Raw genomic sequence first — 24,558 nt, 5'->3', positions numbered from 1 at the left:
CCTCTTGGGGTTCCCAACGGACGTGTGCTTCACCCGTTATCCAGACCCACACGGTGCACACACTGTCACCTTTACACACATGGGACAAGGAGTCTCCAGAGATCACATAAGTAAATTCCACTTGAATAGCATAACGACATCTAGATTACAAAGCTCATGATCACATATAGATCACACCATGGGAGAGAGAGATAAACCACATAGCTACCGGTAGAGCCCTCAGCCCCAGGGGAGAACTACTCCCTCCTCATCATGGAAGTTAGCAACGGCGATGGAGATGGCGGTGGAGTCGATGGAGATGGCTCCGGGGGTAATTCCCCGTCCCGGCAAGGTGCCGGAACAGAGACTTCAGTCCCCCGGATCTTGTCTGAGACAGCGGCGGAGCTACGGAACTTTTCGTGGGCGGAGGCTGACTTATTTAGGGTTTTTGCGTCGGCCTCTTTATATAGGCGGAAGGGCGAGGTCGATGGAGGCATGGTGGCTCCAAACCACCCCTAGGCGCGGGCCAGGGCCGAACCGCGCCTAGGCATGGTCTGGCCACCCTGTGGCCCCCCTCCATCACTGCTCTAGACTCCGTCTTCGCTCCGGGAAAAATAGGAACTTTGGCTTTTGATTCGTCCAATTCTGAGAATATTTCCTGTACAACTTTTCTTAAATTCAAAACAGTAGAAAATATGGAGTTGACACTCTGGCATCTTGTCAATAGGTTAGTTCCGGAAAATGCATAAAAGTGCCACGAAGTGTAAACAAAACATATAGCAAATTGTGTAAAACAAGCATGGAGCATCAAAAATTATAGATACGTTTGAGACGTATCAGCCTCAGCGCGCCATGAGAACTTGCCCGGCATTGGCTTGTCCTCGACGATGTCAAGGTGGCTGATGCAGCGACGCTGAAGCCCACGCAGCCCACGCTCTGGAGCTCCATGGCCGTCGCTTAGCCCCAGCAAGGTCAACCACCTCACTCGCGGCACCAGACCGGGGTGCTCGACCCAGGCCCAAAGGCAGAGCGCCTTGGTGTACTCCTTGCACACGCAATCCTCCTTGTTCTAGTCCAGCGAGCAGGTGTGGCCGATCACCTGGCGTACCTACGCGTCCGGCCACGTCCACGCGTAGAACGACACGTTTTCGATGCAGATGCGAACATGCTGGCGGAGGTTCACCTGATAATCGTTGTCCTTCAGGCACCAAGGACGGACCTACACCCTGAGTTGCTCGAAGTCGAAGTCATGGCGGCTGACGGCATTGGCGTAGTGCTAAGGGAACTTGAACCTGACCAGAAAAGGTTTAGGGAAATGCTTGGTGATGATGTCATCATCATGCAGGGTGCCGAAGGTGGAGCAGAGGACGAGTTGCAGGGTGGCCTTCTCTTTCCTCGCCAATGGCCGGTTGAACCAGGCGTAGGCCGCGTCGGCGTTCATCTCTAGGGTTGAGTGGATGACGAACAAGTCCTCCGAGGGCCTGGCGATGTCCTCAATCCACGGCATCGTGGGCTGGCCCGACGCACGTTGTAGCCGAGGTGCAGCCACGTCTGTGGCAGCATCAGAGGCAACATCCAGAGGTGAAGCCAGAGCAACAACGTGAGCAGGGCAACGTTGAGGACCAGGGGAGGCCATGCTCGGAACCGGTCGATGTTCTTCTGGGTGGTGGCTGGTGCGCGCGTGGTGGCCAGAGCGGAAGCAACATTTGCATTTGTTAGGGTCACGGCATTCGCTGACACGGGGTTGGAGCCTTCCCTCGTATAGGCGGTGGAAGCAGTGCCCCAAGAGCCAGGCTGGTGGAGGAGGTCGTTGCCCCGGAGTAAAGGAGCTTCGCGTTGAAGGCAAAGCCGCGCGGCGCGAAGGATATGAAATCGCGCCCTCCCATCAGCCATGAATGTGCCGCTCGTCTTTGCCAGACCCCGTGCGGCGTGGCAGTAAATCCTATGCACGCCTCCACGAGCTCTCGTAGACATTGATGGCCCGATTAAGTCCTCCCCACCCACGCACCACACTAAAACGATCAGATGTGCTGCCGGCGGGAGCGCGGGTGTCGGCAAGGTGCAACAGCTCGGGTGGGGTCTCAGGAACTTCCTCCACGCCAGCAGAGGAGGCCGCGCGGGAGGGAGGCGGCGGGCGCGCGAGATCCAGATCTATGGAAAGAGGGCTTGGGTGTGGTGGGAATACCTGGGGCATAAATCCGGGAGGGATCTGTGAGGGGCGATGGCAACAGGAAGGGGACCACGACCATTGCAGAGAGGACGGTGGGAGGGGTGGCACGGGTTGCCGGCAACGCGGGTGTGTTCCAGTCCTCCATCCGAATATCAACGTCGCATGCTTCAGTTAATTGGGGCAGAATCCACTTTGAAGATCTGGATTTAGATTGCCTTGGGATCCCTTTCTCGGAGGATGAAGTTAGGGAAGGCGTCTTCCAAATGCCCAAGTATAAACCCTTGGGCCGGATGGGTTCACCAGTGCCTACTTCAAGAGATGTTGGGAAACCATCAAAACGGATTTGATGAACGTCATACACCTTTTTGGAAGCCTTCACTTTGAAAACTTTCATTGGCTGAACTCCGCCAACATTCCTCTATTTCCTAAGAAAGATGGGGCCAAAGACATTGTCGACTATCGCCCCATTACCTTGATTCATGGAGTTGCCAAGACAATCGCTAAGGTGCTTGATATCCGTCTTGGGCCGTTGATGGATGAACTTGTTTCTAATACCCAAAGAGCCTTCATCAAGAAGCGAAGTATCCATGATAACCTCTTGTACGTTAAAAACCTTGCGACACGGCTGCATAAGAGAAAAACCGCGACCATCCTTTTCAAACTTGACATCCGCAGGGTTTTTTATTCCGTTTGCTAGGAGTACATTGTCGACCTTCTTCAACGCCAGGGTTTCCCTTCTCGCTTCCGCAATTGGATCATGGCCCTTTTCACCACCGCCACTTCGAGAGTTTTCACCAACGAGGTGGCCCGCGCCAAAAGCTTGCATGGGCGCGGATTGCGTCAAGGGGATACTCTTTCGCCCCTCATGTTCGTCCTTGCCATTGACCCTCTTGCTCAAATCCTTGAGAATGCTACAACTCTTGGGGTCATTCACAAGATACGGGGCAGGGGATCCATTTTGCAGGCATCCATCTATGTGGATGATGGGGCGGTCTTTGTGGCTCCCATTAAAGAGGATATTATAACTTTGGCGAACATACTTGAGTCCTTCGGTGAGGTGACCGGGCTATGCACCAAATTCCAAAAAAATCCATCGTCCCTATTAGATGTGGAGAGATTGACCTCGATGACATTCTTGCAGGAATACTAGCCACTCGTTATTCTTTCCCCCTTCACTAGCTTGGATTGCCGCTTTTGGTGAGATGCCTTAAAAGGGTCGAATTTCAACACCTTGAAGACAAGTGCGCGGGCAAGCTTCTCACTTGGAAAGGGAAATATGACACTATGGCTAGCTGTACCACCTTGGTGAAATCGGTCATTGTTTCCCAAGCCATCTACCATCTAACCCCCTCTCAACATTCCTCCAGAGACCCTAAAATATATCAACAAGATTGAAAGAGCCTTCCTTTGGTCCACATAGGAAACTACCACGGGGCCAAGTGCAAGGTCAATTGGGAGATGGTGTGCCGCCCCAAGAAGCTTGGTGGGCTTGGGGTTCTCCATATGGGAAAATTTTCAATGGCCCTCCGTCTTTGGTGGCCATGGTTCGAAATGGAAAAACCTAGAAAAAATTTGGGTGGGGGTATGGGAACCCTTGCACGAGCAAGGGCATGCCTCCACAACTAGTACCCTTTGGAATGGGAGGAATACGCCTTTTTGGTACGCCCCTTGGTCGAATGGTAGGAAGCCGATCGAGATTGCGCCTCTCATCTTTGCTTCATCTAAAAGAAAGAATTGGAAATACTCGCAAGCCTTGCATGAGCAAATTTGGGTGATAAAGATTGATTTGACTCGCCCCTTCACCTTGGAGCACTTCTCTCAATTTGTGGAGCTTTGGTCGCTTATTGCAAACTTCAATCTCCGCGGTGATCAAGAAGATGACTTTATTTGTAGGCTTACGCCCAACGGAGAATACTCAACTATATCTGCTTATGAGGTGCAATTTCTTGGGTCCATCACCTCACCCACGAACAAGTACATATGGAAAGCTTGGCTGCATCCTAAAGTCATGTTCTTTGCATGTCTTGCGAGCCAAAATAGGATTTAGATGGCGGATCGTCTTCAAAACCGGGGTGGCCGAATTGCTTTGTTCCCTTTGGAAGTAATGCACGTAGGGGTGTACATGGATAGCATAATTTCCGCACCGAAACGGCGCTGAATCCGTTTTAATGTATCCATATCCGATTTTAAAGAATCCGATGGATAAGGATATACGATTCCGACCTACTGATCCGGATGATATGGTATAGCAAATAGCATGAGGATATTGATTATTCAAATTTAATTAGGATAATTCGAAGATTTTAAACCGGATAATCCAATTTTTTAGTCAAAACCTAAGGCCAATCTTGCAAGCCTAGTACCTACTAAGTTACCGAAATCATTTAGCGAGCATGTTTAGCTATAAATTTCTATCAATGCTTGAGTTTACGCGTATTATGTCTCTTTTTTCTTAACTACACAAGATTAAAAGTTTAAATCTCTCTCAAGATATGCAAAAAGTGTAACTAACTACCGATGAGAGCATGTATCAGACTACTTTTTGTCTTTGGTCCGAGTCCGCTCCATTTTTGATTCGAATCCGCAGTATATATCCGCATTCGAATCCAAAACCAATCAATATCCGATCTGATCCAAATCCGAAAAAATATATGGTAAAGGATATGGTACGAGTGAAATCCAATCCGATCCGTTTACACCCCTAAATGTACAGAACAATCGACCATCTCTTCATCTATTGCCGCTTCTCGAAGCGCATATGGGGCCAAGTCAAGGAGTGGGGATAGGCTTGGCCGACCTTCATCCAACCAATTTTGAAATGGTGGAAGATGATGTCGGGAGGGTCTACCGCAAACCGGAAAGCCATGGCTTCTCTCACCTTGCTTGTCTCGTGGAAATTTGGAGCGTAGGCAATGCTAGAGTCTTTCGTAACAAGCAAGCTTCCTCCCTCGTAGTCTTCGATAGGATAAAATTTGAGGCCCGTCTTTGGGTTTTGGTGGGCGCAAAGCGCTCGGGTGATTTAATGCTGAGAGAGTAACTTGTATTTCTTAAACGCTTCGGCCTAATGGCCTTGTAAAACTTTTCCTTAATTTATTACAAAAAAAATTTGCCCCCGTTTCATAGAAAAATAATTAGTTGCATTCACACTTCATTATTAGATCTCACATTTCTGCCACTCTTGGCATGATTGTTTTAGGGAAACTATGGAAGGAGCGAATGTGCGCATTTTTTGGAGCCACTCGACTACCGTGGCCATGGTTGCAAGGATTAATGACGAAGCTAAGAGCATCTCCAGTCGCGTCCCCCCAAAGCGTCCCCCAAAGCAATTTAGGGCGTGTCGGACCAAAAAACGGTTCCAGCCGCGTCCCCCAAGGCCCAATTTTGTTCGGCGCGCCCCGATACGGTGTCCGGCGTCCCGAGGCCGTCCCCGTCCCACAGGGGACGCTCCGGGCACGCCGGACACAACGAAAAGCGACGCTTAGCGATGCGGGCTCCCACATGTCGGCGACGTGTTGCATAAACCGTTGATTCGCGTCTTTTTTCTCGTCGCTCCTTCTTTCCCGCGCCTCCCACCCCTCCACCGCCGCTGGATTTGCCGGCCGTTTGAGCGGTTGATCTCTTCTGAGAGTCGTCGCTGTGGCTGGCGCTCCCACCGGTCGTTCCGCCGTCGCCGCTTGGCCATCGCGTCCCAGAACGCGGCGTCAAATCCGCCCCACCTCCGCGCACACAAGGTGCTCGACGACTTGCCAGGAAGGCGCGACTGGCCGCTGTTCGTTGCGTCGTCTGCCTCGGCGCAATTTTAACCATTGATTTTGCTTCTAGACATGGATAGCGACGATGAGATGGTTGCCCTGCTGCTGGAGGACAAGCAAGCCTTCGACGACGACCTCCGGGAGAATTTGCTGATCATCGCGTCCCTCCAGGACATGCTTGACGCCGAGGCAGAGAAGAGGAAGAGGCCGCGCCGCGGAGGATCAAGGCCGGGGAGAAGGAAGTCCAAGCCCCGGCAGAGGATGGAGGGGCATGCCATGCTGCACAACGACTACTTCGTCGACGATGCAACACATGCCGACAATTTTCGGCGCCGGTACAGGATGAGCAAGGGGTTGTTCATGAATATCCTCCACGGCGTTCGAGAGTTCGACCCCTACTTCAAGCTCAAGCTCGGTGCTGTAGGCGTTGTCGGGTTCTCGTCGATTCAGAAGTGCACCGCCGCCATGAGGATGCTTGCATACGGAGCATCTGCCGATACACAGGACGACTACCTTCGCATGAGTGAGTCTACTGCCATTGTCTGCATGTACAAGTTTTGCCGAGTTGTGGTGGGAAAGTTTGGCAAATACTACTTGAGAGGGCCAACTGAGGAAAATACTGCAAGGATCATGGCACAAAATGCTTCCAGAGGATTTCCTGGAATGCTTGGAAGCATCGATTGCATGCACTGGGCATGGAAGAACTGCCCGTTTGATTGGCAAGGTATATACAAAGGGCGTCATGGATATTGCAGTGTGGTGCTTGAAGCTGTGGCAGATTATGACCTGTGGATTTGGTATTCTTTCTTTGGCATGGCGGGATCACACAATGATATCAACGTGTTACAGCAGTATCCGGTGTTCAGCAGATTAGTGGAAGGGCATGCTCCACCATGCAACTACTCAATGGCCACGAATATACCAAAGGCTATTATCTAGCCGATGGTATATATCCAAAATGGGCCACTTTTGTCAAAACAATCTCGAATCCATCAGGTCTGAAGAATTCCCACTTTGCTACGCGACAGGAGGCTTGCAGGAAGGATGTCGAGCGGGCATTTGGTGTGCTTCAAGCACAATTTGCCATTGTCCGGTACCCTGCTCTAAGCTGGTCTCACGACCAAATGTGGGAGGTGATGCAGGCTTGTGTGATCATGCACAACATGATCATCGAGGATGACCGCAAGAATCATGCCAGGACACATGTTGATCTCTATGAGTGTGAGGGCCCTCTTGCGGAGGTTGATCATGAGTTTCCTGCAGATTTTGCTGATTTTCTCACCATGCACAAAGAGATCCGTGACAGCAATGTTCATGAACAACTTCAAGCTGATCTCGTTGAGCATTTGTGGAGGATCAAAGGAAATACCGTGGCACCTTGATCTAGCATCCAGCCCTATTTGTTATATTTGTTTACTTATTTTATTGTTTGTTGTATTTTAATTTGAAAACAACCCTAGTAAACATTTTTTATTCATATGCTATATCTGATAAATGGTTCTATGTTAAAAAAGAAGTATTTTTAGTGTTTGGGGGCGGCGTTTGGGGGACGCGGCTGGGGAGCGACGTTCACGTCCCCAAATACGGCACGAACAAAACATGTCCTACAAATGCTCAATCCAGGCATCCCGGGCTTGACCGGAGCCTGATTCAGACCGAGTGACCAAGTATATGTACATAGGACGGAAAACATGGCAAGTGTATTTAAATCTGGGTAATGGTATCTATGAATTCACTTCCAAATAATAAATGATCTTGGCTTTTGCCATTGATGCGGTTCTTGTAACACTCTTAAGACATTATTCATCGCTCTAAAACCTTATTTTTTGGGGCTAAGAGCATCTCCACCGGTACTCCCAAAAAATCGCTGGCATGCATGCCAACAGCAGGCTATGGGAAGCGCCGGCTGCATGCAATTAGCCTTTAGTGATGTCTCTCACACCAATTAGCCCAATAGAGGCGCCCGCATCATGCATGCATATGTAAGTGGGGACAGAAAGTAGGAGAGAGGAGAATCTTTAGAGGGTTGTGTCACATGCAAGTGGGGCACATGCAACTTTTCAGCAGAAATTGGACGTCGGCGCTCCCAATTGGCTCCCTTCGCGAAGGGATTGCTACGGGCGTGCCGACGCTTTTATTGGGGTCTCAAAGTGGCCGGCGCTTTATTGGGACCACCGGTGTGGACACTTTCTCTCTCTAGGATCCCCAAAGTGCTATTAAGAGGGCTATGGGGAGGACCAGTGGAGAACTCGAGATGCTAATAACACACGCATGAATAAGATGATATGGAAGGCTTTGGGCTACACAATCGGTAGCTATTTGTTGGCATCAAACAAAGCATGTTCTGCATCACTATTTTGTATTCAGTGTACCTCAGATCGGTGAGATGTAAGGGCATCTCCAACGCTAAGACCCAAACGGACGTCCATTTTATCCGTTTGGGTCGTCTGCCGGACACGCGGATGGCTGCGGATGTCCGTCTCGAGTAATACTCCCCAACGCGCAGAAGACCGAAATAGTACTAGTACTAGTTGCGTCGAGGAGGGCTCCGGCCCCGGCATTCTCCGCCCTTCCCCAGCTAGCTCTACCCCGCCCCGTCGTCCCTGGTGCAGTAGGCGGGCACAGCGTCGCCGATGAGCTCGCCGTGGGGCGCGCTGGCGTTGTAGAGGACGAGGACCCGAAGCACGGCCGACGCAGGCGCCTGCGCATGCCCTCGCCACCAGCGCCGCGACAAGGGCGGCAGGCAAGCACGACACCCCCAACCTCCCAGCTCTCGCCGCGTGCGTCGTCGGACGTGGCGCCCATCCTGCAGCTGCCCATCTGGTGCGCCGTGCAGCACAGGCCGGGCAGCAGGCAGGCGGACTGCGATGCGGTCGGGCGCGGCGAGGGCCGCGGGGCCGGGCTACGCCGCAGGCAAGGCGTGTGGCGGCCACGGGAGAGTGGCCAGCGGGGCCGGGCTCCACGCGCCGAGACGCACGGCGGCCGGGGGAGTCGGCGGCGGGGCCGGCTCCGCGGCGCAGGGGCCAGGACGGCACGGGCGGCGTCGACGCGATGCGCAGCTCGCTGCGCGGCCTTGCTCGCGTCGGGGCACGGCGCGGCCCAAGGCGCGGGCGGCCTGGCCTCGCAGAGCGCGGGCGGAGCTCGCCGGCGACGGCCGCCTCCGTGCAGGCGAGGCGGCGCGGGCCACCTCCATGCAGGCGAGGCGAGGCGCGGGTAGAGCTCGCCGCAAGCTCACCAGCGGCAGCCGCCTCCTTGCAGGTGAGGCGCGGCGCGAGCGGAGCTTTTTCAGCCGCAGCGACCTCCGGTAGTGATTAAAAAAAAGGAGGAGACGGCGACAGCGGACTCCATGCGATGGGCGACGGCGCAGTTCCTCCGGCGAGCCACAATCCGGCGACGGCTGGGCAAAAGTTGGAGAAAGGGGATGGAGATAGAGGAGAGAGGAGGAGGAGGGAGAAAGAGTTGGGATGTGTGGCTGCCAAGTGGGGTTCATCCGGACCTGTGCGGATAGAAAAGGACACGCGAGGACGCGCGAGTCTGTCCGTGGCCACGCAAAAGCTCCCCAGATTTGTGTGAGATTTGGATTAAACCGGATAGAATTGGATAGTTGTTTTGGTATAGGTGCCACCGCTGGGTGCTATTTTTACCCAAACGGACGCATGCGGACCAAATGGGTCGCTGCGTTGGAGATGGCCTAAACTCGCAGATTTGCATCACGCTTACGTGACAAGCATGCTGAGAATCACCCACATTATCCCTTTTAATTATGTCAAGTTGCGCTCGCATGAACTATGTTATATGTGCACGAGGGAACTGCAGCTCAAATAAGAAAAAAAGAAGTAAAGGGGTACAGCTAAAATAAAATAATTGGCACGTCAGCAGCTGCGTGTGAGCTGATTACCATGATGAGATAGTGGTTAAAGACAAGGAGCCCGTTCAAAGATGGTAATGTACTCGTAGACACTAGATAGCTCCTTCAGTTCTAAATAATTGAAGAGCACCCCGCCGTTCCATTCCAAATCAAGTCTATGATTACATCAGCGGATTCGGACGCTGCAACCACCCTATTTTTGACAAACATGCAGGGTGTGGATAATGCGAGAACGTCTCGAACTCGACTTGTTTTTTATGCGTCCCCTTTGATTTGATGTTGCTTAACCTAATCTGGATCAATTATTGCATCCTGCAGGCAGCGTTGCCACGCGGGGTGACAGAGCCGCCAGGCCGAACTCCATTTTGTATGTATATCAGGATTCCTTGAAGAGATGATTCGCGCGCAAGGAAAATACGAAAATGTTCCTTTCAGACTTGCAACGGGAAATGCTATTCATGCTTACTTTCCGTCCAAAGGATCATATGGTTTATCAAGAATCCAAATGATGTGGTTGGGGTGGCAGTGGCGCACCCCAACGATCAGAGCTATCAGGAACGAATTTCTGAAATTCTCACGCCGAGGTCCCGCTTCTACTATATCATTTAGTGTCTAGTTCCTTCTAGCACTAATTCATTTTTGAGGACATGGGCATAGCCCAGTGGTTGGGGTCGCAGTGGCGCACCTCAACGACCAGAGTTCGAAATCCTGTCAGGAACGAATTTCTGGAATTCTCACGCCGAGGTTCCGCTTCTACTATACTACTTCCGTTTCAAGGAATAAGGCGCACGCGCATACCAAGACGAACTTTCACCATAAAAATTGAGCAACAAAATCTTGATTATATTATATGTAACTAGTAAAAGTGCCCGTGCGTTGCACCGGGATAAACAAATACTCTAACGTGTCATCAACCATCCGTGTTGACACTTACATGGCAAAACTCAAAAGTCATTCCTTTGTGTTCAAATGTATCGCAACACCATGATGGCATCAGACTTTTTTTCAATAAGGGGCTCTTTATTACTCAAATAGTATTACACCCAGTCTCTGCATAATCAGGATGCACACAGCCGTTCAAGAGTCTAGGATCCATCAAAATGTGATACAAAAAAAGATAAAAGCCAACTACTATGACACTCCGTTGGCTTCAATTCTCCAACTATGCAGCCACCCATGTTGAAAAATAAACTCCATGGTCGTGTTCTCCAACCGTTGAATGGAAGCATTCTTTAGGAGCTCTTTAAGTATTACTCTCCCACTCATTGTTCTAGAACTCATGTTACATACAAATATATCTTTCTGATATAATGAGCAACCATCCGTGGGCATCCAAGAAAACTAATATAATCTGAAGGCTAACTTAAGCACTCTGGAGCAAACTTTAGGAGCGATCAACTTTTGTATTCCCCTACTGTATTTTTTTCCTTTAAATATACTAATGTACAGCCCCGGTGCTACGTATATTTCACAAAATAGAACATATTAAGAAGACCTTTTTCTGCGGGTAATATTAAGAAGACCTGCATGTACTATCGTACTACAAACCATAGAAACGATAATAATGCTAGATATGTCTAGGAGTATAATAAGGTGTAGCTATTTACAGACGTTAAAAAGGATAAGTATCTTAACAAGTAGATAAAGAAAACTTAAGCATACATGTAATTAACTATAGCAATCGTCCAAGAGGGACTACTTGTAGCAATAGTCGAATTTGGATTTGAATTTGTACAGGAGAAACTAATTTTATGTTACGGCCGATTGGGCACGTATAAGATAAACTGTTTCGTTCTAGCAAACTATTTAACTTAGCTGCAGTCTGGGCAGCTCCATCACAGCCGAACCGGCCATAAAGTATGTGTACCTGGACCACGCGAGGCGGATGCTGTCCATGCTCCAGCCTTCAGGTCAGGACGGTGCGGATACTCGCAAGCTTGGAGGTGGCGCTGACCACACTGGCAGAGGCCGACGGAAGCGCGCAATGACCAGAGCAGCTGCGCAGGCCGAACAGAGTAGCTCTGCTGGACGATGGAAGCAGTGAGGGGGTCGCTTCCAAAGCCAAACGCACGCATAAGTGATTGGGCATGACCTCAGGACGCGCTGGAATAGGAAGAATCCATCTGCGTGGACTTTGTCTTGGTCTACCTCCCAGAGGACGCGGCACTCGAACAACCAGTTGGAGGTCATTACGGCCATTGATCTTGAGGGGACAATGCCATCGGACGGGACAGCACCAGAATCGGACTCCACTCAGCCGATCGGAGGACCGACGTAATCTGCCGAGCGAACTCCGGCATGCGACCCCGCTGGCATAGGCGATCTGCACTACAAACTTCGGCAGGTCGTCCCGCTGTTGATCTGCGTTGTGCTCCTACGGCGGCGTGGCCTCCTCGAGCAGCCCAACGTCGTGCAAGTCTGCCTCCAATGTCCAATCCCTCGTTTGGTTTCTTCATACAGATTTACAGAGGCATGAGATCCTCTTTCCTGCGCTAATATTTGCTTTCGGGATAACACGACGCTGTTCCGTCGAGGAGACGAAACAAACTCGCGGCGTAAGAGAGCACTGGTTCGCGTGGTTTATGGACTGTCACCAACTCGCCGTCCCTTCCTCCGCGGCTCATCGGGTCGAGTGGTCGGTGGCGTCCACGGCTCATATGCGCGAGCCCGGTGGCGTCCTTGCAGCGGAAGCTGCATCATCACGGATTCGTGCGCGAGCCGGGCGGCGTCTCAGCGGCTCGACATTAGTTGTGCGAACGTGCGGTTTTTATGGAAGCGAGCGAGGACAGGGCCAAGGAGACAGAGAACGTACGATGGACGGACACTGCATGACAGATAGACGTGCATGTTTAGGATAGCTCTTTCCATACGGGTGATACGGATCGTCTAAAAGAGAAACAGATTGTACCGGTTTGTGTAGCGGTGGACTAACAACGGACGAAGCAAGAAACGGCGGACGAAGCGAACGAAAACATCTAAACCAACGGACCAAACCACGTAAACACTTCTCTCTTTATTATTAGGTATAGATTAGTATCGTTGGATTCGTATTGAAAAGCACTTTTTAATGATATTAATTTCATACAAACAATCTTTATCTATTTGAAGTAATTCTTGGTCAAACAAAAAGCTCGTAAAACGAGGGCGCCTTATTCCTTAAAACGGAGGTAGTATCATTTAGTGTCTAGTTCCTCCTAGCACTAATTCATTTTTTTTTGTTTCTATAGGTGCTATGAAATAGTCGAATGGTTCCGCATAAACAATGAGCTCCAAAATCTAACCAAGTTATATGTTGTCTTATTGCGCATTATGCAGTTACACATGTGAAACAACATGAAGAAAGTATCCTAGCTTATTTGCAAAAAAAAGGACGGTAGTTAGTTGCGCTTCCATATTAAAGCATATTCAGCCGCGTCTTCCAAAGTGTCCCTATAACATCATCGGATCAAGCGTTTGGGGGACGTATTTTATTCGTGCCACTTTTGGGAGATATCGCTCCCCAGTAGCGTCCCTCAAACGCCGCCCCAAACTTTTTTTAATATTAATTTTTTTGTTTTTTGTTGCATTTTTATTTTAATAGAGAGAAGAAACATTTCACAAACTAATACATAATTGGGAACATGGTTTACACAAACTAAGACATAGTTTGGAACATGGTTTCCATAAATTAATACATAGTTTGAACCATGGTTGACACAAATTAAAACATTGGAAAATGAGGAAACCTAACTAGTGTTGGTATCGTATATTTCGTGGGTTCGCTGCCAAGAAAGAACACTCTCAGGCACTCCTAGTCACCCAAACTGAAAAATCCAGCTGGTGATGACAACCCTGTTGGTCCTTTCGAGGAAGAACATTTAGAAACCTCCGTGCCTATTTTCGCTGCGAAGAAACAACACTCGGCGTGTTCAATCGTCGTCCTCATCGATGTCGCCGTGGTAGTGCTGGCGGTGTCGTCGAACACCTTGACGCTCATATCCGCGTCGCCAAGGTAGGAGAACGCGAGCACGCAGCCGGCTTCGAGGTGGTGGTAGCGCGCAAACTTCTCCCAACCGGTGTGGAGGTACATCTTGCCGCGCCAGTCGAAGAGCACGTCCACCGGCCACCGGCAGCAGTCACAGCCAGCCTCCCGCAGATGTAGCGCGGCCGGCTCATTGCCGGCGACGAAGTCGGCGGACTTATCCGGGAGCCTATGGATGCCGAGTGGGTCGCCCTTGAGGACAACGATGAACTCGAACAACACTTGCTCCTCCTCCTGCAGGTCCAACGATGAAGTTGACGGTGTCGCATGCGACGGCGAGCGTGCAGCTCTTCCGCGGCCACGACCACGGCCGCGACCTCGGCCTCTGCCTTTGCCTCTACCAGCCATGGCGTCGACTCTTGAGATGGTTGCGGCTAGGGTTGGGGAGAGAGGCGTTAGGGTTTGTGTGTGAGGGACGATGAGAGAGGGCCCCTTTTATAGGCCGGAGCGAGGCGGGGGAGCGGTGGCACTCATTAACGCAGGCACGCAGAGCTAGGCGCGACGAGACGCTTTGCTGCGCCTCTGCTTGAACCGCACCGTCGTTGCGCGCTAATTACTTCCATCGCGAGGTAGGCGACGGTTAGGTTAAACTTGAATGTGTTGCTGACGCGTCGGTCCCTCCACTCTCCGCCTCACTTTTTCTTGTGTCCGACGTGCCCGGAGCGTCCCTTGTGTAGTGGGAACGGCTCGGGACGCCAGACACCATATTGGGCTGCGCCAGACGGAAGAGGCTTTAGTGTGCGCGGGTGGAAACAAAATTTTATCTGATGGACTCTAAATCCCTTTGAGGGCCGCTTGGGGAACGTGGCTGCAGATGCTTTTATCCCTTTCTTCCTCCGAGCAAACCACATAGCAACACCACCAAGATTAATAAATTGGTCTGAGCGCCAGCTAGCAATGGACATCAGGGAAGTTGTGCATATTGTCGTCCGTCATCTACTCGCTACTCTAGTTCTATTAGGGCATCTCCAACTGGCCGACCCCATTTTGGACGTCCAAAATGTCCGGTTGTGTCCATTTGCGTCGGCTCGCGGGCGCCATGCGGCCGAGGGCGACCGTTTGCATCGGGGTACCTCCAGTGGTGCGGATGCATTTTTTTAGCGGAGACAGCGTCAAGGTCGTAAATGGTGTTTTACGTCCCGTCGAGGCCTGCCGTCGGTGATTAACTGTTCCCGCGCGATGACGGTCGTTCCCGCGCGTGCCCAATACATTGGCAAGTTTCGCCGGCATTTCGCGCGCGCGGGAAGCGACCTGCGCGGCAACGCCGTTTCCAGCCTCGCCGTGGCTATATATGCTGGACACGGCGGGGGTGACGAGCAGACCTCAAACTAAACCCTAGCATCCATACATGGCCGAGCACAACCTTAGCTGGGATCAGGTTGTTAAGATGTGCCGCCACGCCCACCCGGAGGAGGACGAGCAGCTAGTCGCCGCCGCGGTTCAAGCCGACCAGCTGGACCTGGAGGCGGCGGAGGCGGAGGCAGCAGAGCGCGCGCAAGGGCGCCTCGCGGCGACCAGGGCGGAAATCGCCGACGCCAGGGCGGCGCTTGCGAAGGCGCGGGCGGCGATGGCGGCCCCTCCGGCGGCCCCACCAGCGGACGCCGTCATCCACGATACCACCGGTGACGTCGACGCCGTACCCGGCCGCTTTGAGTTCGCCGGTGACCAGCGGGTTCTGCTGGCGTCCTTTGAGACCCTGGTTGGGAATGACCTGTGCCACCAGGCTTGGGCAGCGGAGGAGGAAGCCCACAGCTATGCGGTCGCCATGGTTCGGGGGTACATGTGCTCCGACCTGGACTCGCTCCAGCAGAGGGGCCCTTCTCCCGCGCGGGTCGAGTAGGAGAACCGGGAGCTGGCGGGCGTCATCGCCGCCAGAGGCGAAGCGGTGGCGGAGGCGGCTAGGGACATGGCCTGCTTCCACGCCCAGCTAGCGGGGTTGCAGGCGGCGGCCCAGGCGAATGAGGCGGCGGCAGCCCAGGCGACGGTGGCCCATGCGGCTGAGGCGGAGGCCAACTCTTTGGCCAGGAGAGTCCTGTGGGACTCCTCCCTGACCGAGGCCCTCAAACGTCGCATGCGGCAGGACGAGATGTCCAATCGCCGTCGTGCGCGGCGCGCGGAGTGCGTGAAGCGCTCCCGCTTCGACGATGGCGCTGGCCCCTCCGGCGGCCAGTAGTAGGCCGCGCGACTACGAGTAACCCATGCCATGCTAGGCCGCGTGACGGCAAGTAGGTACGGCCATTGTAGTTTTAGGTTAACTTGACTAACCATCTCTAAGATGGTCCTTTTGGCCAATCAATAGTAATGAAGAAATATTTTGCTTACCTAGTCACTTCCGACCGGGCCCGGATGCAACGAACACAGACACTTATTTGGGCCAGGTTTGCGTCGCCGCGGACATCCAGTCACTATGCGTTGCCTCGTACCCGACACATTTTTCGATCCAGTGGACGCAAACGGTCGTTCAGCGTGCGAACACAAACGATCGCTCAGCGTCCGTTTGCGTTGCCTCGTTGGAGATGCTCTTACTATCACCTCAAGTTAGTTGAGCTGAATAATCATAATGACTCGGAATCACCCTTCTGAACTCCTTGGCCCTTGTCACTTGTCATAGAGAACGGTTTTATCCTCTTTCGAAAAAAAAAAGACTCCAAGCATCTCCCTCAACAATTATTCTTAGCAAATGTACTTTTCTGTGTAGACACACTGAGGATCGGTCATATTTAAGCATAGAGACCTGGAACTCACCAAAGCAGTGCTTGTTTCTAAATGTGAACCTTTCGTCCTATAGAACTCTAGACCTTAATGATGCTCCATCTTTTTTTCTGCGAGAAATCCACCGATCTATTAATAATCATCAACAGTAGTACAAATAATCTAAAACGTAAAGAAAATTACAAATTGGTACTCGGACCACCTAACGACGACTACAAACACTAGCACAAGCCGAAGGCGCGCCGCTATCCTCGCCCCTCCATCACCGGAGTCAGGCAAAGCTTGTCGTAATAGAGCTTGTTGTAGTAGACAGATGAGAAGTCGTCGTGCTAAGGTCCCAAAGAACCAGCGCACCAGAGCAGCAACCATCGCCAATGATGACAACCGTAGATCGAAAGAGACTAACATGAAACCACACCAACAAACACGAAAACCGACCGGATCCCAGTTGATCTGACGGGCACACAACTCCACGCACCCTCCGTCAGCACTAGATGCACCACCGGAGCGAGGATAGGACAGGGAGGACCTTATTCTAACTTCAGGATGTAGCCGCCGCCTCACCATCCCAAAAAAGAGACTGAAAAACAAACTAAATTAAGAACAAAAACTCCCCGCCGGCGAGGGACCGTGGTCCACCACACATCCAGGCCCCAAGGCCACCGGAGACGGAGTGGACCGGCGGTATCGCCGGCGAGGAGGACGGAACCCTAGGGGTGTGTTTGGTAGGTCGGGTCATCTCAATATGTGTGTCTCACCTCATACATGATGATCTTAGCTATGCTAGGTAGGTTGAGATTTTTTGCCTTATTTGGTAGTCTGCGTCTACTGAGAGATTCTCAGTCCACATGTTGTTTGGTGGTGGTATGAGCAGAGATGCTGCTGAGTCCAGATTTTTACAGAAAAGTCCCTAAACAAAAAAGGAAAAAAGCAATCAGCTCCTTGGTTCATGTGACCACCATGTACTCCGACCATGGCGGTGGATGGAGCAGCTCGTGGCGGACGTAGCGGCGAGATGTGCCATTCGTGGATGGCTGTTGTGGAGCGAACGCCTTGCCGCAGACCGCGCTAGGGAAGCGGAGGTCCTCCACCGGCGCAGGGCGCTGCCTGTGGAGGTACGGTCGAGCGCTGCGAGGGAGATGGCGAAGCGGGAGGAGGGCCGGCCTGGGAGCTTCGGCCTCCGCCCGCGCGAGCATCCGCCTCTGCCCGGCGTGGGTCGGGAGGGCGCCGGCGGGAGAAGGGCCGGCTTGGGAGCTTCCGTGAATGGCTGCTGCGAGCAGCCGCCTCTGCCCGGCGTGGGGCGAGAGGGCGCCGGCGAGATGGAAACCGTGCGTAGGGAGGTCGCCGGCAGGAGGGAGGTCGTGGTACGGGAGGGCGCCGACGGGAAGGAAGGTGTGGGGGCAGGAGGCCGACGGGAGAGGAGAAGGATGGGGAAAATGAGATAGAAAGAGATGGGGGTGAGGGCTAGGGTGGGGCGCGTGGGACTGGTACAGTGTATTGCGGGATGAGCTCGACCGGGTTGAGTTGTGAAGCTCAATTTGAGCTTCCCAACCCGACCTGGCTGAAAGGGCTTTTCTGTATGAGATGGGCACTACTGGGATGGCTCGAGCCGACCTAACAAACAACAAAACGTTGGTTTAGCTAGGTTAAGATGAGAATATCTGAGTTCCCCCAGGCTACCAAACACACTCTAGATGGACGGGACACACATGATAAAATGGTGGACGCACACGAGAGTTTGCAGTTATCCACTATAATTCCAGTCCCAAACAATCACTTCGTTTTTATAACTTGTTATTTATTGATAATTGTTGTTCTAATCGATGCCGATAGATCATCCAACCATACATTTTGAATTGATCCTCTAGCTGCAAACTCATAAGCTACAACATTTAAATCCCCGTGACTATAGTTAAACTGGACTTTCGAAAATCCCATGGACAAATGGTAGCAGTCATCGAAAATTGCAGCTGCGATGCCGTGGGACTAAGCACCACCGCCTCCACAAGATCAGAGTTAACGATCACTGTATTGCATCCTAGCTATTGAGCTACCAACAATCCTTGCTTCAATGCATGTGCTTTGGCCGAGAAAACATTCTGGACAAAATCCACCTTTGAATTACTTGCCGCAAACGAAGCTGCCGAACACATCTCCATATCTGACCCCTAGTTCATTTCGTGTTTCTTTTTTTCTTTTTGAGTACGCTATAGGCATAGCTTGGTTTTATAGAAGACAGCAAAGTTTGTTTCATGTTCATGTTCATCCATCTGCCCAAATATTTCCAGGCAACTAAGATCAATGCAAAATTCTAGTTTTAGACATTTAAGACAAGAAGGTGCTCAACAAAAAAGTATTTGAGCAGAAATTCTAGTTCATGATGCCAAAACAAACATGAAATGGTTCTAATAAGCTTGCCTTGAATCCAAGGGACAATAGCTTCTTGCTTTTAGGCCAGATAGAAAGACAACAGTCGATGCAAACTGCAAAGGGTCTAAAACGACTTGACAAGATAAGCATTAGAAGCTGCTGCTCAACCACCAGGAACGCTAAGAGAATGCTCGATTAACAGAAACCATGTATTGCACTTCAACTCAGAACTTCTGGCATGAAATATAACTCAGTAGACTATGTATGGATAAGATCATACCGAACAGTTGATACACATGCAAAGCATAAGGTATTACAGCAGATGCATCTCACTAGCACAATAAAAGAAAAACATCCTTAATGGTAACTTCTGGCAGAAACTTGAATGTAGGACAACATGGCTACCATCAGCTTAGAAGAGAGAAGTTCCCTTTCCCTTCTTGTCTCCACCGATCTCAAAGTGCTTGCACCTCTGAAGATAGGTTGCAAAGAGAAAATCAGATACGATTCTAAGTGGTAGAATACTCTAGTGCGGAAAACAAAGGAGAGATATAAGGACCTTGATCGCACGCTGAGAGTAGTGCTTGCAGCTCTGGCACTGAAGTTTTAGCACAATCTTCTTTGTTGTCTTGGCCTGAAAGAAACCATAGTATCAAACAACCAGAAGGAAAAAAAATTAAGTAGGTGTCATTCGCAAAATCGCAACAACCAGAGGCAAAGAAGCATCAAAGGAACAATACTGAAAGTTCGCGAAGCAGCTAACGATTATCATTCAAATCCTGTTGGACTTGGGGGAATCAGCAACAAACCTTCTTGTGGAAAACAGGCTTTGTCTGCCCACCATATCCTGACTGTTTGCGATCATAACGACGCTTTCCCTGAGCAGAAAGGCTATCCTTCCCCTTCTTGTATTGGGTAACCTTGTGAAGTGTGTGCTTCTTGCACTCCTTGTTCTTGCAGTAGGTCTTCCTGGTTTTTGGAACGTTCACCTACAAATCAAATAGCATACTTAATCCCAAAACAGCTCAAACGGCTTAATTTGTAACAATGAAAAAATTCGTATTGGTCACTTTTGTTTGCTACACAGAAATGAGTGGACAAGAAACACATCCTTTGGGGAAACCTGATGGGTAACATCCTATATGACATGCACTTTGCATAGAAATAAACTGTATTTACTTTTAAGATATTTATATTCATAGAAAGAAAAGTCAGGATAGTAGCACCAATCCTATCACAAGTTAGTTAAATAATCAGCTAAGGTGTTCTGTACAAAGTTAGCAAGAAGCTTAAATCTAATATTTGTTCATATTGCAGGAACCATGCATATATCCAAGGCTAAAATAATCAAGTGCTAAAAAAATTAGCTCAAGTGGGATAACATCACGTTAAAAACCATGTGAACAAGGATGCAAAATTTACTTATTATTAACTCGGCATAGAAAAAGTTCAAACGTCATACAAGAATCATAATTGTCTAACAAATCACAAGCATCCTTTCCTAAATTATAACTTGCTGAACATCCATTTTTCATTCAAATTAATTTTATGTCTGATTCTAGTGGTATCCACAACCATTATTTGCCTTTCTATGGCTCCCTCCCTCCCTCTCTCTCATCCCCACGGTACATTTATCCAACTGTCATTATGCACTTCTAATCATTTCGATACACAAAGTCTACTGCGAAACTAGGGGTTTTGCTCAACCAAAAAAGCTACGAGATATCTAAACAAGCTAACAACATATACATGGCAGTGCTCAAATTTGCATACTGTAATATGCACACAGCAAAATTACTGAGCAGTAAACGTAAACATCATCCAAAATCAAACATAGTCTCCACAAAAGAATCACAGCCCGACCCCTAGCGCACCACAATGAAGAAGCGCTTTCTCGCCGAACTAACGCGCCGTCTCGAATCAAACACAAAAACTAGATCTAGAACGCACGAGACACAATTTCCAAGCGCATCCGTGATCCAAGTACGAGCAGTACGAACGGAAAAGCACAACAGGGTCATAATGGAGAGGGCGAGGACAGGTGAGGTGTTGCTGACCATGGCTACCGCGGTGTTGCTTCCTCCGGCCTTGGTCTGTTCTTGGCGGCGGCGCGAGCTCTGTGCGGAAAACCCTAACTGCGCTCGTGAATGAGATCTCTGTTTTTCTGTTTTCGTTTTCTGAGAATGTGAATGAGATCCCGGTGGCAAGGCTAGGCCTACAAGGCTTTGGTGACATGGGCCTAGAAGATTGGGTCGGCACTTCTGGCCCGTTTTGAGCAATGTATTTCCATCTTGTTTTCACTCCGGTCTTCTTCTTCGGGGAGTTTCTGGTTAATTAATTTCTCGGTCGATTTTTTTTTTTTGAGAAACACAGACAGTACAATGTAGACGCTTATATATATGTGCATACACTTACCTTATGAATGCACACACGTACACCCTATCTCTATGAGCACTTTTGGAAGACTGAGCCGGTGGTTTGGATCTTAAATTGACGAACCCACCATATGCGTCTCGCCGTCGACGTGAACGTCGCCTCCCATTGAATAAATATTCTTCCTTTACAAGACACACAAATGTTAAACCTGAATTTAGGAATATGTCAGGAAATGCAACCAAGTTCTCTAACATTTGTCTAATTTTCACCTGTTAGACCAACCGCCAATATCTGAAACAATGAAATTCTTTACTTAGTAAGGAAGAAAATTAATGCACAATGTATATCAATAAATTATAAGATACTTTCATGTGCCCATCCATGTTCTAGCAGGTAGAAAATTGTTTCATTAGATTGCTAGTAAATTAGATTTACATGATCTAGAGATAATTTCTTGTCAGTTAGGTTGCATTATGCTCTTAGGGATCAGTCAGAGGTTTGAAGCATATACATCAGTGTATAAATCAAAAAATAGAAACATTGAATTTCTATGAATATCACATGCAAGGAGTAGTGCGTCGGCGTATAATAGGGAGTTCCAACACATGCATCGCTGAGGACTTCATGGACAAATTCCCTATGAAAGCAAAAAAAAACTATAGTTGTTAATGGGACATACCAAAGCTGACCATATATGACAACATGTTGGCGACACATCAAACCAGCTCCATACTCGTTAAAATCAGAATAAAAAGGTATTGCAATTTTGCATGTAGTTTAGAAGTTTGTTTTCTGCTCGCGGGTACACTTATTTCAATCGTACAAGCTGTCGCTAAGCAGAATCATCAGGATGTAAAATGGGGACACACATGTAGACAAAAAACTGAATCTAGCACCAATTTACCTGTGCTGGTAGATTCAAAATGAGCTATTATCTGCACGTACCAACCCTCCATCTATATATAGTACTCATTGTAAGACGCAGGCAAATGAGTAAGCAAATTCATGGTCTAAATGGAAACGACATATGCAAAAATAGTGTTGCTGCCGCTAGATACAGATCCGAACAAAAGACTAACACATCATGGACCTTACCTCCAAATTCTTCTAACCCAAATCGAAACCAAAACAGACAACTCCTGGGAAAATCCTAAGGTCTACTCCACATTTGGACAGACAACAATATAAAAACATAAGCAGAGATGTGAGCTCCATCCGAAGATGGAGTTGCGATCTTGTGGAGGGGGTTACCAGATGGAGACGGGACTCAAGGATGACCTAGAATAATTGCTCGCAGCACTCTGGCCGGCCGCCGCCATTGCTTCTCCGTGTATCTCCCCTTCTCCCCTTGCGCGCTGGTGAAGGTTGTCGGTGCCTCAATCTAGGGAAGTGTGTTGTGGATGCCGACGGGACCCCCAAGCTGCATGACGCGCGAGGGAGTTCAAGGCAGGAGAGGGAGGGCCGCCCATCACTGACGCTAGATCTCGTCGCCCATATATAGCCTCCCAGCCACTAATGTTCAACCTCAATCTTGGCTAACTTCGCTCACACCTGCACGGCGATGGTAAAAGTGTATCTTAGTATCTAGGCCCAACGTTTCTAAAAAAAGTATCTAGGCTAGACAAAACTACAAGCATTGCCACCGCGGTCCGATTACTGACGATGTCCTATTATCTAATGTGTGTTAGAGAGAAAGAGAGGTCCAGGTGTTGTACTGCTAGCGTGGAGTCTAATGCAATTCAGCTCCTGCTATATCCATTTCATGTTTCTCTACTATTTAAAAAGAACGAACGTGTTCCCTCTTCTCCCCTACTTTCGTCGTCCTTTTGGTCGTCCGTCCCACCAAAACAGGGAAAGTCTCACGCTCCAATCCAGCAATCAATCAGTCAATATCACTCACGCTGCAATCTAGCACTTTGGTCATCCTAACTTTCCCAGAATATCAACTCGCGCATTTAATCAGCCTGGGCCGCTTTAGGAATCATCAACCCAGGAATCACGCTATGGTAATCTCACAAATTACCTTCCTCAGACATTTACATAATAAGCCCCTAAATTTCATTAGACCATTTCGTCCTCCCAATAAACAACAAGATTTCAGAAAGTTTCCAAAATAAATGACGTACACCCAAACTCCATTATTTCATCCTACATAAATTCCATTAACACACCGCTGAAATCCACATATTTGAAAAATAGAATTGGAAGACTCCATAATTTCAGCCTACATATTTGGAAAATAAAATAGGACGTCTAGGAAGATTCCATGATTTCAGCCTACATAAATCTCATTAATACATCACATCCACATATTTGGAAAATAAAATGGGACGCCGGGAGACAATTATCTCTCCTTTTGTTCCCCAAAAAATCACCATCGCTTTGATCTCCCAGACTCCGAAACATCCCTGCCACATTGTGGCGGCGCTACACGAGCCTGTCGGTCGCCGTGGGCGAGTCTCTCCGGCACCGCCACCTCGATCCTGCACGCGCCGTCAGCCGCCAAACACACGACCCTGCGCATCGCCGCCACGCGAGTCTCCGCGACACCGCCGCCTCGATCCAGCATGTCGTCGTCCGCCACGAGCCAGTAAGCGATACCTCCATTCGAGCCTACCTGCCGATGTCGCGCGAGTCCCAACGGCGCCGCCGCATCGACCGTCAACGCAGTCGGTCTCCACAAGCCAGCACACGAGGCCGCCACGCGAGCCTAGCCGCCTCTATGTACCGCAACATACCGACCTGATTAGAGACCACGGCGGCTGATGGTAAATGTTTCTCCTACATTGACAAGCTCCAGAGATGCCTCCGATCACAAAAATTCGTTCTCACAGGTTGGTACCTCCATGCTCCTCATATGCATTTCCGCCTCCATCCCCGTCCTCCTCCGCTCTGCCAGGCCATGCACGGAGCGTTGGGAGCGAGGAACCGCTCGCCAATTTCTAACTTCGTCAGGTCGATTTAACTTCAAACTCACGCTCTGCCTCGTCATTGTCGTCCCCTTCAAGTTCTACAGGTAGTACTCGTGGCCCTCGAATTCTTCTCGATCTGCATATTTGTGGATCCTAGAACGAAGATTGAATTCAAGCTCTAGATACTTGCAAGGGAGCATCCATGCGTGGGTTGTATCGAGCTCAGGTAGGCCACCGACACGGGATACATTCACACCCCGCTCCAGATCGTATCCACGATATTCTAATAAGGTGAAGTCGATTGCTCTTCAAGTATTTGATTTAATGCCTCTGTGGTGTATTTGTTGTTCTGTGTGACCATTGTGCAGCTTTGACTATTGACGCTTTTATAATTGCTA

At 49.9% G+C, this 24,558-nt stretch overlaps 1 protein-coding gene across 1 annotated transcript; it reads right to left on the bottom strand.

Annotated features, from left to right (window-relative positions):
- Positions 1-19,067: 19,067 nt before the first annotated feature.
- LOC127333576 (large ribosomal subunit protein eL42z/eL42y) lies at positions 19,068-21,083 on the bottom strand. The gene is made up of 4 exons (XM_051359959.2): positions 20,930-21,083; positions 19,682-19,861; positions 19,432-19,506; positions 19,068-19,344 (listed from the first exon to the last, which is right to left on the bottom strand). Exons 1-4 carry the CDS (start codon positions 20,930-20,932, stop codon positions 19,285-19,287), a joined length of 318 nt encoding a protein of 105 aa, XP_051215919.1. The 5' UTR covers positions 20,933-21,083; the 3' UTR covers positions 19,068-19,284.
- Positions 21,084-24,558: the final 3,475 nt, after the last annotated feature.

Source organism: Lolium perenne, chromosome 2 (genome assembly GCF_019359855.2).
Source record: "Lolium perenne isolate Kyuss_39 chromosome 2, Kyuss_2.0, whole genome shotgun sequence".
NCBI classification, from domain to species: Eukaryota; Viridiplantae; Streptophyta; class Magnoliopsida; order Poales; family Poaceae; genus Lolium; species Lolium perenne.
The sequence above is the reverse complement of the archived record's forward strand: the minus strand, read 5'-3'. Positions and strand labels throughout refer to the sequence as shown.